The sequence below is a fragment of the Taudactylus pleione genome, unplaced genomic scaffold (genome assembly GCF_031769625.1).
Source record: "Taudactylus pleione unplaced genomic scaffold, aTauple2 ptg000113l, whole genome shotgun sequence".
Classification (NCBI taxonomy): domain Eukaryota; kingdom Metazoa; phylum Chordata; class Amphibia; order Anura; family Myobatrachidae; genus Taudactylus; species Taudactylus pleione.
The window spans coordinates 10,302,111-10,320,342 of NW_028284515.1; the positions used below are offsets into that span (position 1 = coordinate 10,302,111).

The following is an 18,232-nucleotide window of genomic DNA, read 5'->3' on the forward strand; positions in this document are numbered from 1 at the left end:
TTTTGCACTCTGGGCAGACCAGGTATTTGTGCAAACCCCAACAGGACCCTCCCCCTTCCTCCTGCATTTGTATGAACCACTGCCCGCCCACCCACCCACCTGTTGTCAGCAATTCTTCTGCTACTCTTCATTAACGTTCACTCACACCTCCCAATCCCCCCTTCCCAGGTTGTACTCATTATATGGATCTGGGAGCCACTTCAGGGACCTTGGACCTTATTCAGAGGCGGCCGTACGGTCTACGAGCCGGCTCCCTCGTGCGCATGCGTGAGACCCGCTACGACCAACAGCGCCGGTCGTAGCGGGTCTCTTTCCAAAGGGGGCGAGCTGTCGATGTTGATTGACAGCTCGCCCCATTTGGAATGCGGGCCGGGGGGGTGGCAGCCCAAACGGAGGCGTTCCCATGGGAACGCCTACCGCTTGGGGGAGGCCCCACTGACATCACTAGGAGAGCTTCCGGCTTTGACAGAGTCAGAAGCTCTCTGGGGCTTACCTAGGGTCTCGTCGTAAGCCTGATGTTCGCGATGGTCTCTGACCATAACGACCATCACCCGAGCAGTCGTTAGACCTGTGGGTGTAAACCCACAGCCTAACGACCACAACAGAGGCGGGCGGTCAGGATGCAAGTGGCCGCCTAGTTTCTGAGCGACCGCTTGCATCCTCCGACCGCCTCTGAATGAGGTCCCTTGCCTCTGGGGCAAGTAATGGCCAGTCTTGCCACCCCCTTGGCTTTGGGCTCTCGGGCTGTAACGCTGGAGGGCGACGCAGCATTCAATCCCCCTTCTTCTTCTCATGCCAGAAATGCTCCGGACTGCAATAATTTGCTACAGTGATTTGATAAAAATAAAAAGATTATAAAAAGGTTTGGTGCAAGCACCCTTGAGAATAACTTCTTCCACAGGTCAAATAACTAATTGTTGACTTTAAATGTTCTTTTGGTCTACTCTGCAGTATGGTATATCCTTATTATGCACTATGCAATATACAAAGGTATCTTATCAGTACAATGAAATTATCTAATATATTTAAAGTTGCATGTATTAGCAAACATTCTTGATTTCAGCTGTCCAATTAAAACCCAGTTTTCTCAGCAGGAAGTATAGTGTGCCTAGGAAATATTACTGGAAAACAGCCTGATGTTCAGCTATGATGTGTTTCAAAATGTTTATATTATACATATTTACTCCAAAATGTATTTAAAGTTTCAGTAAGAGTGCATGTACACTACAGAGCAAACCTGAGTGAAAGTGCTAATATATGTATAATGGGTTGGGTACGGGATGCCGGCGGTCAAAGTCGCAACGCCGCCATCTAGACAGGGTTAGGATATCGACACATGTCGGTCGGTATCCTAACCCTCCCCCTTTCCCTACCATAACCCTCCCTCTCCAATCCCTAACTCTAACCTCCACCTCCCTAGTACCTAAACCTAACCTCCCCCTCCCCACACCCTTACCCTTACTCTCCCCCTCCCCGCACCGTAAACCTAACCCTCCCCCCTTAGTGCCTAACTCTAACCCTCCCCCTAGTACCTAACCATAACACTAACCCTGCGCTTACCTTTGGGATGCCAGCACCGGGATTGTGAAAGGTGGGCTTCCGGCGTAGGAATTCTGAACGCCGGAATCCCTGAGGGTCGGCATTATGACCGCATCCCATGTATAATGTATCCCCTATTGTAAGTTATAAGACTAGACTATGGAGGAGATGTACTAAGCCTTGGAGAGAGATAACGTACAGAGTGCTAAAGTACCAACCAATCGGCTCCTAACTTTCACTTTACAGGCTGTGTTTGAAAAATGACAGTTAGAAGCTGATTGGCTGGTACTTTAGCTCTCTCCATGGCTTAGTACATCTCCCCCCCCCTTACATGTTGCCAAGAAGAGCATAATACATCAGGCTGGCTGCTTTTATAGAGGTCATGGAGATCATTAGTGACTTTTAATATCCATAATTATTTAGAGTAGGTAGTGGCCTATTTGTAATACACAAGTTTTCCTAATGAACAGTGAATTAATGATATGAAAAATGAACGATTATAAGCAATACTTTTAGAAATCACTGTTTATATAAATATTATTTACAGGAGATTATATATGGGAAATTCTACGCACTAAAATAAATTATATGGATATTAAAAGTTATTGAGGTGTTCTGTGACTATATAAAAGCATGTGTTCATGGTGATAACTTCTAATCTTATATATAAAATTCATTGGTCTGTTTGTTTGTCTGGGATGAAACCAATGTAAGGTGGTCCAGTTGGACCCTGGCCAGGTTTCAGGGGGGTTAGGGTCCCGGTCGGTGTACACTAGCCAGAACTTTGACCCAGGGACGCCGGGCAGAACTTTGACCAGAGGAGCCTGTTCAGAGTCTTCCACTGGATAGATTTGGATGAAAACGTCACAGAGGGATGGCAATTGGTCTGAGATGTCTAATGGAGTGGTGAGGGTCCCGGTCAGAACTCACGGTGGAGTGAGCCAGGAAGAACTTTGACCCAGGGAGCCTGTATGGACCCGGGAGCCTGTTACAAGCCTTCCACTGAATGGATATGGACAAAAACTTCAAGAGTGGTAACATTGGATCCCAGAAGACATACTAGGGGGTTCAGGTCCTGGTCGGACCTCCCATTGGTGTATGCTGGGCAGAACTTTGACCCGGGGAGCCTGTTCTGCGCCTTCCACTGGATGGATTTGGATGATAACTTCACAGAGGGGTGGCAATTGGTCTGGAATGCCTAATGGAGTGGTTCGGGTCCTGGTAAAACCTCATGGTGGAATGTGTCGGGAAGAACTTTGACCCAGGGAGCCTGTTCTGGGCCTTCCACTGGATGGATTTGGACGACCTCTCGTTGGTGTACGCTGGGCAGAACTTTGACCTGGGGAATCTGTTCTGGGCCTTCCACTGGATGGATTTGCATGAAAACTTCACAGAGGGATAGCAATTGGTCTGAGATGCCTAATGGAGTGGTTGGGGTCACGGTCGGCCCTGACAGCGGAGTGCGCCGAGCAGAACTTTGACCCAGGGAGCCTTTGATGGGCCTTCCACTGGATGGATTTGGAGGACATCACATAATAAAACTTAATAACTTGAAGATTTAAACCCGGGAAACGCCGGGTACTTCAGCTAGTATCCTATAAAGTTTACAGTAGGGACTGGTTATCCCTAATACACAAGTTTCCCTAGTGATCACTGAAGTCATTATTTAAGAACTTGCCAGTTTTATGCGTCAATATCAGAATTTAGCATTTTTACACATATTATTTATGTAGTTGATGCGTATATAAGCAACACTTGTGTATTATAAATCATATGCATTTAAACAAATTAGTTACTTTCTATTAAAGTTTTGCTGAGATAATGTAGATACTGCCAGTGATGGCGCCATCCACCTGTTATAACAATCCTGATCTAAAAACAGTAGGTGCCACTCAGACTATCAATTTTGTCTCTTGCTATTCATAGGATACAAAGCAGATACTGGAGAGCCGCATTGATGAACACCAGAAATATGAAAGTCTCTCCGCTGCCCTGAATAACAAAATGACAAGTTTTTATGAAGAGCTTGTTAATTTTGCCGACTCATCACGGGAAAACGCACCATACGAACAAAAGAGCCAGAAATTACAGGTGCAATTGTCTGAGATAATACATTTCTCGATAGAACATTGCTCAATTAGGAAGGCTCCTGGATATATAACCTTTAAAATATACTTTATTCAGGAAGAAAATTGTCTTGAAACAGGGGCACTTAATTTTTTTTAGTACTAGAGCAGCCTTTTTGCAATGCAGCTTGTAAGAAAGTCACAAAGGGAGATTCTAATGTTTCATACAGTACTTGTAGAAAGGGATACTAAAGAAATCTGCCCAATTTCTACCCCGAATGGCACAGTTATTCTCTACTACTTCTTCCCTGGACCCTCACACATTAATATATGCACTAAGGTTTTGCATCACTTCTCAAAATAGAGCAATTCAATAAGACAAAAGATATTAAAAATCTCATCAAAACACCCGAAGTGTGTGAAAACTTCACTGACGTTAACTTTTCACTTTAACGCGTCTAATTGTATTCCCCCTATGTTTGCAAGGAGACCAGCAAATTAATGAGGACATAAAATTGTAACACATGAATATTGAATATATAATTATCTTGGTGCATGAAGAGGTCTGCCCCGTTTTTTTTTCCCTTATTGAAGTGCTCTATATTGAGAAGTGATTTCGATTAAAAGGGAACACATATTTTTGCCAAATGACCCAATTTGGGATGTAATTGAAGTTTGGGAGAAGTAGGTGATACAGAAATATGATTTCTTACCTATACCGTACAAGTCCTATCCCTCTCTATTTTCTGATTTAATATGATTTTATTGTTTACTCTAAAATGTATTTTTTTTTTCTTTTTTTTTTTAGAAAATTGCTTATTAAAAGTTATGTTTTATTATCATGTGATCATATCACAATTTAGTCATTAAGTGTGCCCCAGAAAATATAATTTTGTTTTTTGCTTGCCCTCTTACAAAACCTTAGTGTAAGTTTCATTACTTAAATACTGGGAGCACTACCAACTAAATACTGTATCAGAATTGATTGAAACAACAGCTGAGTTGTTGGCCAGTAAAAAAATGTTTTTCAACATATTGCGTGATCTAGTGCGGATTCAACCTCAATTGGTGTTTACATTAATATCTGCATTTTATATGTAGCTTTTCCTGTCACCTTTCTACCTTCCTTCTCTATTTTCTTCTTGGTCTTATTTAGTTTATACTTGGTTTACTCCACTTTTGTTATCTATTTCTCCCTTGTAGTCTTTTAACCTTTTAATCCTTTTTCTATCTATTTATACTTTTTTTTATAGCTCTCATTGTTTTTTTCCCCTGACTTTTATACTTTTTTTAATCTTTCTGTTATTTTTCCTGTGAATATCAGATATTTTCATTTACTTTTATAGAATGATTTATTCTTTAACAATTGGACAAAAAATGAGGCAGGGCATATATGTTACACCACTGTTACAACACCTATTTAAAAGATAATTAAATAATGTGTAATGAGTGTACCTGCTATATGATTGTCAAAATGTATTTGTAATATGATTTTCTGTCATTTGTTTATTCAGCATTTACAATTAATGTCCCCTTGTAGGAGTTGCGTGATCAATATGAAGGCTTGCAGAGCGATCTCAGCGAGGTGTCTCAGCTAGCAGACGGCGTAAAGCCCAGTACATTTTCACCAGGAGTCACGAGGATCCAGGAGGCTATGGACATCCTTTACAGCAAAATGAAAGGATATTTTGAAAGACTTGATTATGTGAAGCAAGTCATAGAGCTTCCTCCTGTAACTATGAAACACAAGGGGAAGAAATCTAAGAAGGGATCCAAGAAGAAGCTGGAAAATACCATACAAACAACAGTAGAATGTCCTCTACAACCTGCACAACTTACAGGAAAGCATTCAAAACCTTCAAAACCTTCAGTGGAGCCTCCTGTGCAACTTTTAGATCATTCAATGGAGCCTGCTGAGGAACCTTCAGTACAACCACTAGTAGAACATATAGAAAAACATTATGTGCAGCTTATAGTGGGTTCATCGAAGCAGCCTATGAAGGGGTCACCTCTGCAGCCTAGAATGCCATCATTGGTGCAACCTGTAGTGGGGTTATCGGTGCAACCTACAGTGGGATCATTAGAGGGATCTGCAGTGGGATCATCGGTGCAATCTGCAGTGGGATCATCAGTTCAGCCTCCTGTGGAATTATCTGTACAACACACAGAAAAACATTCGCTGCCTCCCTCCCTTCCCTTGGATACTTTAGTACAACCTATAGATAAACTTTCAGTACAACATACAGTAGAATCATCAATACACTCCAGAAAAAAACTTTCACTGCAGCCTCCTTTGGAACCTTCAGCACAACCTACAATACCACCTTTAGTGGTATCTACTATGGAACCTTCAAAACAATCTATAGAAAGACATTCAGTACAATATACATTGGAATGGCCAGTAGAATCTACAGCAAAGCCTTCAGTGCAGCCTTCAAAGCAACCTACAGTGCAGCCTTCAGTGGAAACTACTGAGGATCCTTCAGTACAACCTATAATACAATTTGTAGAAAAACATTTAGTACAACCTTCAGTGAGGCCATCAGTGCAGCCTGCAGTTGATTTTTCAGTGGATTGTACATTAGAACCTACAGTGGAACCTTCAGTCCTTTCCGCTGCGGAACCGTCTGTGCAGTCTGCTGCAAAACTGTCAGTGCAGCCTGCTGCGGAACGGTTAGTGCAGCCTATTGTGGAACCGTCAGTGCAGCCTGCTGTGGAACTTTCAGTGCAGTCTATTGTGAAACCTTCAGTGCAGACTGCTGCGGAACCCTCAGTGCAGCTTGCTACGGAGCCGTCAGTGCAGCTTGCTGTAGAACCGTCAGTGCAGCTTGCTACGGAACAGTCAGTGCAGCTTGCTACGGAACAGTCAGTGCAGCTAGCTACGGAACCGTCAGTGCAGCTTGCTGCGGAACCGTCAGTGCAGCTTGCTGCGGAACCGTCAGTGCAGCTTGCTGCGGAACCGTCAGTGCAGCCTGCTGCGGAACCGTCAGTGCAGCCTGCTGCGGAACCGTCAGTGCAGCCTGCTGTAGAACCGTCAGTGCAGCCTGCTGGGGAAAGCTCAGAGCAGCCTGCTGGGGAACCTTCATTGCAGCCTACTACGGAACCCTCAATGCAGCCTGCTGTGGATCCTTTAGTGCAGCCTGCTGTGGATCCTTTAGTGCAGCCTGCTGGGAAACCTTTAGTGCAGTCTGCTGGGAAACCTTCAGTGCAGCCTTCAAGGAAGCCATCAGTGCAGCCTGCTGTAGAGTCTCCAATTCTGTCTGCTGAAATACCATTAGTGCAAACTACTGGGGAACCTTCAGTGCAGCCTGCTGGGGAGCCGTCAGTGCAGCCTGCTGGGAAACCTTCAGTGCAGCCTTCAAGGAAGCCATCAATGCAACCTGCTGCAGAGTCTCCAGTTCTGTCTGCTGAATTACCATTAGTGCAAACTACTGGGGAACCTTCAGTGCAGCCTGCTGGGGAACCGTCAGTCCAGGCTGCTGGGGAACCGTCAGTTCTGCCTTCTGGGGAGCCGTCAGTTCTGCCTTCTGGGGAGCCGTCAGTTCTGCCTTCTGGGGAGCCGTCAGTTCTGCCTTCTGGGGAGCCGTCAGTTCTGCCTTCTGGGGAGCCGCCAGTTCTGCCTTCTGGGGAGCCGCCAGTTCTGCCTTCTGGGGAGCCGTCAGTTCTGCCTTCTGGGGAGCCGTCAGTTCTGCCTTCTGGGGAGCCGTCAGTTCTGCCTTCTGGGGAACCGTCATTTCTGCCTGCTGGGGAACCGTCAGTTCTGCCTGCTGGGGAACCGTCAGTTCTGCCTGCTGGGGAACCGTCAGTTCTGCCTGCTGGGGAACCGTCAGTTCTGCCTGCTGGGGAACCGTCAGTTCTGCCTGCTGGGGAACCGTCAGTTCTGCCTGCTGGGGAACCGTCAGTTCTGCCTGCTGGGGAACCGTCAGTTCTGCCTGCTGGGGAACCGTCAGTTCTGCCTGCTGGGGAACCGTCAGTTCTGCCTGCTGGGGAACCGTCAGTGCTGCCTGCTGGGGAACTGTCAGTGCTGCCTGCTGGGGAACCTTCAGTCCTGCCTCCTGGGGAACCTTCAGTGCAGCCTCTGGTAGAACTTATGGTGCAGCCACCAGTACAGCCTTCAGTGGAATCTACTGTGGAACAGTCAGTGCACACTACAGAAAAGCCTGCAGTTGAAATTTCAATTAAATATATTTCTAAACCTTTAGTACAAATTGCAGAAAATAATTTGGTGCAACATATAGTGGAACATACAGTACAAGCTACAGAGACATTTGCAATTCAACATTTAATTCCACCTTCAGTGCAGCCAGCAATGGAACCCCCAGTGCAACTTGAAATGTGCCATTCAATATTTCCTACTGTAGAATTTCCACTTCAACATTTAGTGCAATCTACAGAAAAACATTCAGTGCAGCAAAGAGTGGAACCATCAGTGCACCCTGCAGTGCAGCCTATAGAAACACCTTCAGTGCAGCTCAGCGTGCAACCATCAGTACACCCTGCAGTGCAACCTACAGAAAAACCTTTAGTGCAGCACAGTGGGGAACCATCAGTACATCCTGCAGAGCAGCCTATAGAAACACCTTCAGTGCAGCTCAGCGTGCAACCATCAGTACAACCTGCAGAGCAGCCTACAGAAAAACCTTCAGTGCAGCACAGTGGGAAACCATCAGTACAACCTGCAGTGCAGCCCACAGAAAAACCTTCAGTGCAGCACAGTGGGGAACCATCAGTACATCCTGCAGAGCAGCCTACAGAAAAACCTTCAGTGCAGCACAGTGGGGAACCATCAGTACACCCTGCAGTGCAGCCCACAGAAGAACCTTCAGTGCAGCACAGCGGGGAACCATTAGTACACCCTGCAGTGCAGCTTACAGATAAACCTTCAGTGCAGCACAGCGGGGAACCATCAGTACACGCTGCAGTTCAGCCTACAGAAAAACCTTCAGTGCAGCACAGCGGGGAACCATCAGTACACCCTGCAGTTCAGCCTACAGAAAAACCTTCAGTGCAGCACAGCGGGGAACCATCAGTACACCCTGCAGTTCAGCCTACAGAAAAACCTTCAGTGCAGCACAGCGGGGAACCATTAGTACACCCTGCAGTGCAGCTTACAGATAAACCTTCAGTGCAGCACAGCGGGGAACCATCAGTACACGCTGCAGTTCAGCCTACAGAAAAACCTTCAGTGCAGCACAGCGGGGAACCATCAGTACACCCTGCAGTTCAGCCTACAGAAAAACCTTCAGTGCAGCACAGCGGGGAACCATCAGTACACCCTGCAGTTCAGCCTACAGAAAAACCTTCAGTGCAGCACAGCGGGGAACCATCAGTACACCCTGCAGTTCAGCCTACAGAAAAACCTTCAGTGCAGCACAGCGGGGAACCATCAGTACACCCTGCAGTGCAGCCTACAGAAAAACCTTCAGTGCAGCACAGCGGGGAACCATCAGTACACCCTGCAGTTCAGCCTACAGAAAAACCTTCAGTGCAGCACAGCGGGGAACCATCAGTACACCCTGCAGTTCAGCCTACAGAAAAACCTTCAGTGCAGCACAGCGGGGAACCATCAGTACACGCTGCAGTTCAGCCTACAGAAAAACCTTCAGTGCAGCACAGCGGGGAACCATCAGTACACCCTGCAGTTCAGCCTACAGAAAAACCTTCAGTGCAGCACAGCGGGGAACCATCAGTACACCCTGCAGTTCAGCCTACAGAAAAACCTTCAGTGCAGCACAGCGGGGAACCATCAGTACACCCTGCAGTGCAGCCTACAGAAAAACCTTCAGTGCAGCACAGCGGGGAACCATCAGTACACCCTGCAGTTCAGCCTACAGAAAAACCTTCAGTGCAGCACAGCGGGGAACCATCAGTACACTCTGCAGTGCAGCCTACAGAAAAACCTTCAGTGCAGCACAGCGGGGAACCATCAGTACACCCTGCAGTTCAGCCTACAGAAAAACCTTCAGTGCAGCACAGCGGGGAACCATCAGTACACGCTGCAGTTCAGCCTACAGAAAAACCTTCAGTGCAGCACAGCGGGGAACCATCAGTACACCCTGCAGTTCAGCCTACAGAAAAACCTTCAGTGCAGCACAGCGGGGAACCATCAGTACACCCTGCAGTTCAGCCTACAGAAAAACCTTCAGTGCAGCACAGCGGGGAACCATCAGTACACCCTGCAGTGCAGCCTACAGAAAAACCTTCAGTGCAGCACAGCGGGGAACCATCAGTACACCCTGCAGTTCAGCCTACAGAAAAACCTTCAGTGCAGCACAGCGGGGAACCATCAGTACACCCTGCAGTGCAGCCTACAGAAAAACCTTCAGTGCAGCACAGCGGGGAACCATCAGTACATCCTGCAGTGCAGCCTACAGAAAAACCTTCAGTGCAGCACAGCGGGGAACCATCAGTACACCCTGCAATTCAGCCTACAGAAAAACCTGTAAAGCAAACTGCACAGCAACCTAGAGACACAGTGAATGTAAATGAAAAGAAGGCTTCAAAAAGCAGAAAGAAGAAAAAGGTAATGTCAGCCATGATCTTCCCAATTTCCATAGTAAATATAATGATATAAGAGAAATCTAAGAAAATGTCATTATTGAGGTGGGTTTACGTAAAATAGCAGGAGTTGTTGAGCTGGACAGCATTGTTATGGCTAATCAGTGTGTATGCCCATCACAAGCAGAACATGAAGGCTTTATAAAACTGATGTTACAGGGCCTGAGCTAATGCATGCACGGATGCGATTTCTATCGTATTTACAGCTGCGATAATATGCAAATGCTAGTTCCAGCCTATCCCTTCTGTAATTGCGAGCGCCGGACATTGCAAGCCCAGAGACGCCCACTTTTACTGTACGTGGACAGGGGAAATTCGCTGGTATACTCAAACACTCCACCATTGGTGCACCATCAAGATGACCATCGACACTTACAATGCCCTATGGTTGGCGCAGTGTCTCCGTATGAACTTTCTCTACACATGGCCTCTGTGGCTGCACCTTTGCGTGTGAGAACGCCCATGAGACAGCCTTTTTTTGCGATCACTCATGCCACCTCCCAGGAACACTGCCGCCAGCTCAAATGAGAGCGATTCCGAACGCAGCAGCAGTCTCTGCGACGCTCAGTGGCACTGTAGGGGTTTCTAGGCCATTACGCGCATGCACAGAAGCAAATCATCGCTCAACTATACAAACATCAACACTGCGTCTACCTCTGAATTAGACCCCCAGTTCCGCTGAAATCGTGCTGTAAGCCCATGCAATATCCTATATCATGAGACAGTGTGGTAAGTTTTTGAATAGTGTAAGAGATTACCTTTGCAGTGTGATCTGATATTAGCATGAGGAGAAAGAGTGGAGAGGGTAGATCCTTACTGTAGGGCAGGATGTGTAGCCATATACACTCACACATACACACTCACTTTGGCATTCCATAATGAATAACAGCAGTCTGCCCCCTCAGTGGCTGCTAACAAGCTGTAACTTACAAATATTTTAACGGAATAATGGTTTGAACGACAGCATGACCCACAGGAGGTAAGTAATTGAAATCGTTGCAGGGTGTTAATTGTGGGACCCCCTGGACCCAGGGGCTCGTATGCCCAGCACACCCTGCACCCATTATAGATATAGTATTGATGATTTTTTTAACAGTTTTTGTTTTCCCAACTAGTCCAATGCCGGTTCGTCTACCGTGGGAAAAGAGGCAGCAGAAAGTGAAACCCAAGCAGTGACATCAATTCAAACGGATGACACAATTGATCATTGTGAAGAGGTAATTATTAGTCAAATATTTTCCCTCATACAAATGTTCTAAAATGTTTTTTTAGAACTTTTTTGAAATTTGATTGAATTGAACAGATACGGTGACACCGATATCACTTTGTGTCTCAAAATTTGTAGTTCATGTTCACCACGTTTGAGGTTCACCATTCATGTTAAAATTCATGTTTTTAAATGTTTTTTTTTTCCATTTATTAAGAAGTGTTTTAACTTTTTTTTTTCACATTTAATGCAGACACTACTGTTTGCCATTAACTTTTGAGCGCATGTGTGTACCTGTATGGTGATGCGCGAACATGGTCCTACTAGTTCATACTAGTTCACCTTTCACAAATGGGTGAAAACTTCAAGAGATTCCTGCTAATATTTTTTACTGATTCGCCAAACCAGTCTAACAAAAAGTTTCCGCAGTCAGTTTGACAATCTCTGCTACATAGCAAGTACATTTCTTATGTATATTACATATTGAACAGCAGAGGGCAGTAACTCTCCAGCCAAAGTTTTTGTTCAAAAAATATATATATTTTTATGACTTTTCCATATATATGTATCACAAAACTTCATGATACAGAAATATAGTTGTTGTCAGATTTGAAAGGTGTCTGCTTTAGAAAGCATCCTTGTGGCAGTCCCATGATATGAGCCTAGGATTCCCATTACTCTTTGCTATAATGGTAATATAAATTGACAGTCATGGCAAAAGTTATATACAGAGAGGGTGTGTGATAATGGAAGATTTCAGACACCAGTTTCTGGAGATGGTTGCAGAGATGTGGTCGAGATAGAAATAGGCTTTTTAGCTTATTTAATGAACAGCTTCAGCATCCTACATGGAAAAGGAAAGAAAGAAAATCCCCATGTAATGCAAAAACATCAACACTTTAATAAACTGCTAAACACACTACTAGAATACTCTGGAGCGAGTTCTAAGGTTCTACAATTTCTAATGCAACACTATATTAAATGGGTCATTGGCCGTCCAAATCCATCCAGTGAAAGGCTAAGAACAGGCTCCCCTGGTCACAGTTCTGCCCAACGTACACGGGAGGTCTGACCAGGACCCTAACCCCCCTAAAACCTGGTCAGGATCCAACTGGACCACCTTGTGTTGGTTTCATCCCAATCTCAGAACACGGGTGTCCGAATGGGGATGTAGTCAAGAAGCCAGCGGTCGAAATGCCGACCGCCGGCTTCCCGACTGTCAAATCTCGGCATGGGACTAATGATAGGCGTCGAATTTCCGCTGCCTATCATTATCCACCCGCCGAAATCCCGACGCCCGAATGAAGGCAAGCCAGGCATCACGAGCGGACAGCCGCGGGGGCGGGGGGGGGGTGTTGGGGGGACTTAGGGCTAGGCACCCCCAGGGAGGGTTAGGGTTAGGCTAGAGGAAGGGGGGCGTTAGGATTAGGCACCCCCGGGGGGAGGTTAGGGTTAGGCACCCCCCGGAAGAGTTGGGTTTAGGGTGCCTAATCTCACTAACCTGCCCTGTCGGGATCTGCGCTGTTCGGGCTGCCGGCGTTGGGATTTGAACCGCTGGGCTAATGTCCGGCGGTCATTCATACCGATCCTGTCCGAATGCATAACCAGACAGGCAAACAAACAAACAGACCAATTAATTTTATATATTATAAGATATATATATATGATGAGCGGTTCGGTTCTACTGATGGCACCCTGTGCAAAAATATAACTGTAAAGGGGAAGGTATTGACATATGGATGGGTATCTGTCTCAGCCAGGTATAGAGATGGAGACTGAGGTTTGGTTAGGAAGTAGGTGAACCGTGAGAGGACAGGGTCGAGGAGGCTGATGGTGTGGAGCAGGACATAGTGGTTGACAGTATGGAAGGCGGCAGACAGATGAAAGACAGTGAGGAGAGAGAAGTGACATTTAGAAGTCAGAGAAGTTGTAGTAAAGATCAGTGCTAGATACTCTCTATTAGAACATGTATCCAGGAAACAATTATACATAGAATTCGGGATCTTTTGGGTTTATTTTATACATTTAATACTAGAAGTAATGTCTGTCAAAATGGATTTTTCCTTTAATACAAAATTACTTTTGTTATAACTTTGCTTCTTTCATCTGTTGTTATAAAAAAAAAATACAGCTTTTGTGGTGTCCTTTGAATGCTTATCACTTGCCTATACTCAGTATTATTTAATATGTTCTCTGAATTTCTGACAGAGTTTAAGCACTGAAATTGTTCAAAAGAAGCATTATCTGGATGTGATAGACAGTTCGAGAGGAGCTGCAAAGGAGAACGCATTAGAGGAATCCACAGAAGTAAATGGAGAACAACAAGAGGCCAGTGGTCAACTGTCTACACCTCAGCGTGATGCTAATTCCTCCAGCAGGTAGGTGCAGGTCACGCTTTTCAGCTATCCATGTGGTAAAAGTGTTAAATTCTCTGAGGGGAACAAATGCAAAAAAAATAATTATTTTGAAAGTTTCCTGTGTGATTCACGGAACCATTATGGAAATAATGAGACTGTCTCATTTGTGGTATTCTATAACTGAAGAGAACCATCTACTGCGGAGACAATTTTCCTTCCTGAAAGATTTCAGGTTTTTATTTGTTGGATGATTGGGGCTAAAATTTCAAGAGGAAAATGGCTGTCTCCTATTAAATTTGCTCACCTTTAACTCATTCATTTCGTGGCTACTGAATAGAATCATGGATTTGAATTTTAGATTGAAATATTCCAGGGGTGGATGGCATGAGGTATGAGGTGTCAAATGCTGTTAAGGTATGATGTACAATGTCTTATCTCATCTGCTATCCGCACTCACAGAAGCACAGGCCATGTCCCTGTGTAGAGATGGCCGTGCTCCCCAACTATCCCAAATTAACCAGTTGTCTGGCGTGATGGCATCAGATCCTGAAGCTGCGAGGAAAAGACCACCTCTGGGAAGTGATGCACGGGGGTTAACCCCACTAATTTAATTGCCGTCTCTTATTGGATCCCCTTCTATATATCCTTACTGGACAGATTTTAAACCTGTATTTGGGAAGGCTGTATAATGATGCATGTTAAATGCCTCCTATACACTGCTTAGTTATGGTCAGATGTATTTTCTTTAAATGTATGTGGACTCACCAAACATCTGTTCACTTATTATTTAATTGCTGGTTATCTATGTTCCTAGGTGCATTAATATCACTTGGCTGTGTTATCTGCTGTGGCATGAAGACTATCACTGATTCGTGAACATTTACTAAAGTGCAGGTTTTTAGAAGTGGAGATGTTGCCCAGAGCAACCATTCAGATTCTAGCTATCATCTTCTAGAAGGTGCTAGATATATGTTAAATAGAATCTGATTGGTTGTTATGGGCAACATCTCCACTTCTAAAAAACCTGAACTTTAGTAAATATAACCCGTCTCATACCCCAAGTGCGTTAATATACATACCAAATTTCATAAACGTGTCCACATACATCTAGCCTCCTTGCACGTTAAATAGCCCGTCTAGTCACGCTACGCAGTGGTGTGACTCGGAACGCCGAGCGTCATATCGTGCAACTTTTTTCACTTCAAATGCGTCTTGTTCACACAGCGATACGAATAGGACACACAAACAGGTTCTGCTGTTTGAAATGATATGCAGCATTGCCTATATTCTGTGTGCGACTGCATCTGCATGCAAAATGCTACGTTACAGTGTCACAGTTACTGACACTGTAACGTAGCGCTTCGCATGCAGATACATCCGCAGTTGCACCCAGAATATAGGCATGCCGCATATCATTTTAATCAGCAGTAGCTGCTTGTGCATGCTATCAACATCGCTGTGCAAATAAGACGCATTTGAAGGGAAAAAGTTGCACAAAATGACGCTCTGCGCTTCTGAGTCGCACGTTATGTGTAACGCAACTTGTAGTTCACAGAGGTTAGATGTACAGTATGTGGACACATCGGTACCCCAAGTGTATTAGTGTACACAGCAAGTCTCATACCCCAAGTGTGTTAATATACATAGCAAGGCTCATACACCAAGTGCGTTAATATACATTGCAAGGCTCATACACTAAGTCCATTAATATACATAGCAAGTCTCATACACCAAGTGCATTAATATAGACAGCAAGTCTCATGCACCAAGTATATTAATAACAAGACTCATAACCCAAGTCCATTAATAGACACAGTAAGACTCCTACCTCATGCAATAAGATACACACTAAGGGCCGTATTCAATTTGAGGCGAAAAGTCAGTTTCCGCGATACTTTTTCGCCGATGGCATCATTTTCGCCTGTTTTGAGTTTCTTCCGTAAATCAATTTGGAAGACTTTTCGCCTAGGCGGAAAGTCAATGCAATGTAATAGGCGAAAAACTTTCGCCTATGAATAGCAGGCGGAAAAAATTGCAGAATTGCGGTTTTGAGGTACAACATTGCGGGAACCCTCGTGCAGCCTTAAGACAGTCCCCTAAAGGTAAACTGCGTCTAAAAAAGTTAAAAAATATTCGGGACACCCCAAAAAAATTGTTTAATTTTGGGAGTAAAAAAAAAAAAGTAGGGGAACAAAGTGCCAAACTATCTAAATTAATTCAGGTCGGGTCCCCATGTATGCGGCAGGTGTTTTCTTCATTGCGGGGACAAGTGGCAGGTGCAATTTTGCAGATTTTTAAAAATAACTTTAGGGATTTAAATAAAATGCTTACCGCCATTTTCATGTACCCCAAATTTGATAGGAATAGTTTCCCCCCCCCCCCCCAAAAAGTGCTATTCTTTACCACTTCTTCATAGCCACAAAATTGCACCTTGCACGGCTATTACAAACCCCAATTTCCTTCAGCAGGCAAAAATGGGGGTATCCATAGTGATCCCCCATGTCTGGACATCTTTAGGGGGTCCCAGGCACATTTCCCGAAAATTCCCCTTTTTTTTCGTAAATGGGATGAAGGGTCATTGTACAAAAACAGGGTTAATTTTTCAATTACCTATAGCAGGTGAAAAAAAGTGCAGATTTGGGGTTTAGGGGTGCAGGCTTAAAAAAAATAGCCTGCACCCTTGGGAATGCCCCCTTAAAACGAAATGTGCAAAAAAACGAAAAAAAAAAATCGTGACACCCCCAAAAAAAAAAAATTGGGGGTGAAAAAATAAATAGGGAACCAAAATGCCAAACTAACGAAATTAATTCTGGTGGGGTCCCCAAGTATGTGGCAGGCGTTTTTTTCATTGCGCAGAGTAGCAGCAGCTGTATTTTTGAAGACTTTTTAAAATTACCTTTAGGGACTTAAAAATATGCTTACCCCCATTTTCATGTACCCCAAATTTGATGGGACCACTTTTGAAAATGAAAAAAAAAACCTAAGTGCTCTTCTGCATCACTTCTTCAATGTCGGGAAAAATAACCACCTGCCGCATCTATTTAAAAAGCCAACTTTCTTCTGCAGGCAAAAACGGGGGTACCCATAGTGATCCCCGTGGTCTGGACATCTTTAGGGGGTCCTACAATTATTTCCCGAAAATTCACATATTTTTTCGCCTGTTCCCGATTTCGCCTACTTTGGAATTGAATACGGGGAATAGCGGGCACACACGCGATACTTTTCCGCCTGGAAAACAGGTGATGGAGGTGAAAACTCTCAAATTGAATACGGGCCTAAGCTTTACACCCCAAATGCATTAATGAACACAACAAGTCTCATACTCCATGCATTAGTATTGACGACCAATTGTGTATACTAAGCAATAGGAACATCTCCCCATGGGATACTGAACATACCACATCCCCATATTTCTTGTCACGGTCAGTCATCCTTGCACCACTGAACTCTCTCTGGGGAACACTGGGTCCCCATACAGACCTGCCACCCTAAAGGCTGATATTACAGTCCGGCACTACTCCCTATTTGCATGTATGGTTTTAATATCTCCACCTGTTTAGTTTTGGGACAAAGGGTCATCGATTTCTAAAACCACAATTTCGGTAGCATTTACAGTAGTTTTGTTTTCTGTTATTTGCTGAATATCTTATTTTCCAGGGAAATATTCGCCTATTATATGTCTTTACCTTATGTTCTTTCTCTGAATTGCATTTTTTACTTTAGTTCTGTATATTTTTTATGATACCTGTCAAACTGTTTCTAAACAGACAAATGGAGACCTCGCTAGACGACATAACGGTCTGCGACAATGACTCCCTCCCACATCTACTAACTGTAGAGGAGGTGAAAATACAAGAGGCTGAAAAGTTTCTAGATGATGGGGGAAAAGTTGTCATTCTAAATGAGGTCCAGGTAAGAATTCTGCTTGTGCCATCTCTAATCTCTTGTCTCTGTAATCCAATGCTTGAGTCTAATATATAATTAACAGCAGGTATGTTTAAAGTTGACCTTTATATTCCATTTGGCATCTTTCAGTTTTATATAATGTTACAGTGAAAAAAGGGTCCAATTTTCTTAAATATTTTTTTTCCTTTTTAAATGTCAAGATTTATTACTTTTGACAACGTATGTAATCTTAGGTGTATTGTTATATGACTTTTAATGGCTGTCTTGATTATTTGAATAGAGAGACTATTTCCATATTCAAGACCCTTCGTGTCGTCCCTTTTTCCTGATATGCAGTACAGTGCAAAAGTTTTAGGCAGGTGTGGAATAAATGCTGCAAAGTAAGAATGCTTTAAAAAATAGAAGTGTTAATAGTTTATTTTTATCAATTAACAAAATGCAAAGTGATTAAACAGAAATCTAAATCAAGTCAATATTTGGTGTGGTCACCCTTTTTTCTTTCAAAACAGCGTCACTTCTTCTAGGTACACTTAAGCGGCCCATACACAGTGTGATAAAGCAGGCGATCTGACGGATTGGTACGATTTGGCTGCTATATC

At 44.2% G+C, this 18,232-nt stretch overlaps 1 protein-coding gene across 1 annotated transcript in view; it reads left to right on the forward strand.

The window, feature by feature from the left end:
- Nucleotides 1-18,232, forward strand: part of SYNE2 (spectrin repeat containing nuclear envelope protein 2) — a 455,935-nt gene that overhangs the window by 185,966 nt on the left and 251,737 nt on the right. Inside the window, exons 37-42 of the mRNA XM_088471237.1 lie at nt 3,466-3,630; nt 5,146-9,006; nt 9,313-10,128; nt 11,279-11,380; nt 13,579-13,748; nt 17,495-17,639. Of these exons, the coding sequence (XP_088327363.1) occupies nt 3,466-3,630; nt 5,146-9,006; nt 9,313-10,128; nt 11,279-11,380; nt 13,579-13,748; nt 17,495-17,639 (5,259 nt within the window). The remainder of the gene's footprint in view (nt 1-3,465; nt 3,631-5,145; nt 9,007-9,312; nt 10,129-11,278; nt 11,381-13,578; nt 13,749-17,494; nt 17,640-18,232) is intronic.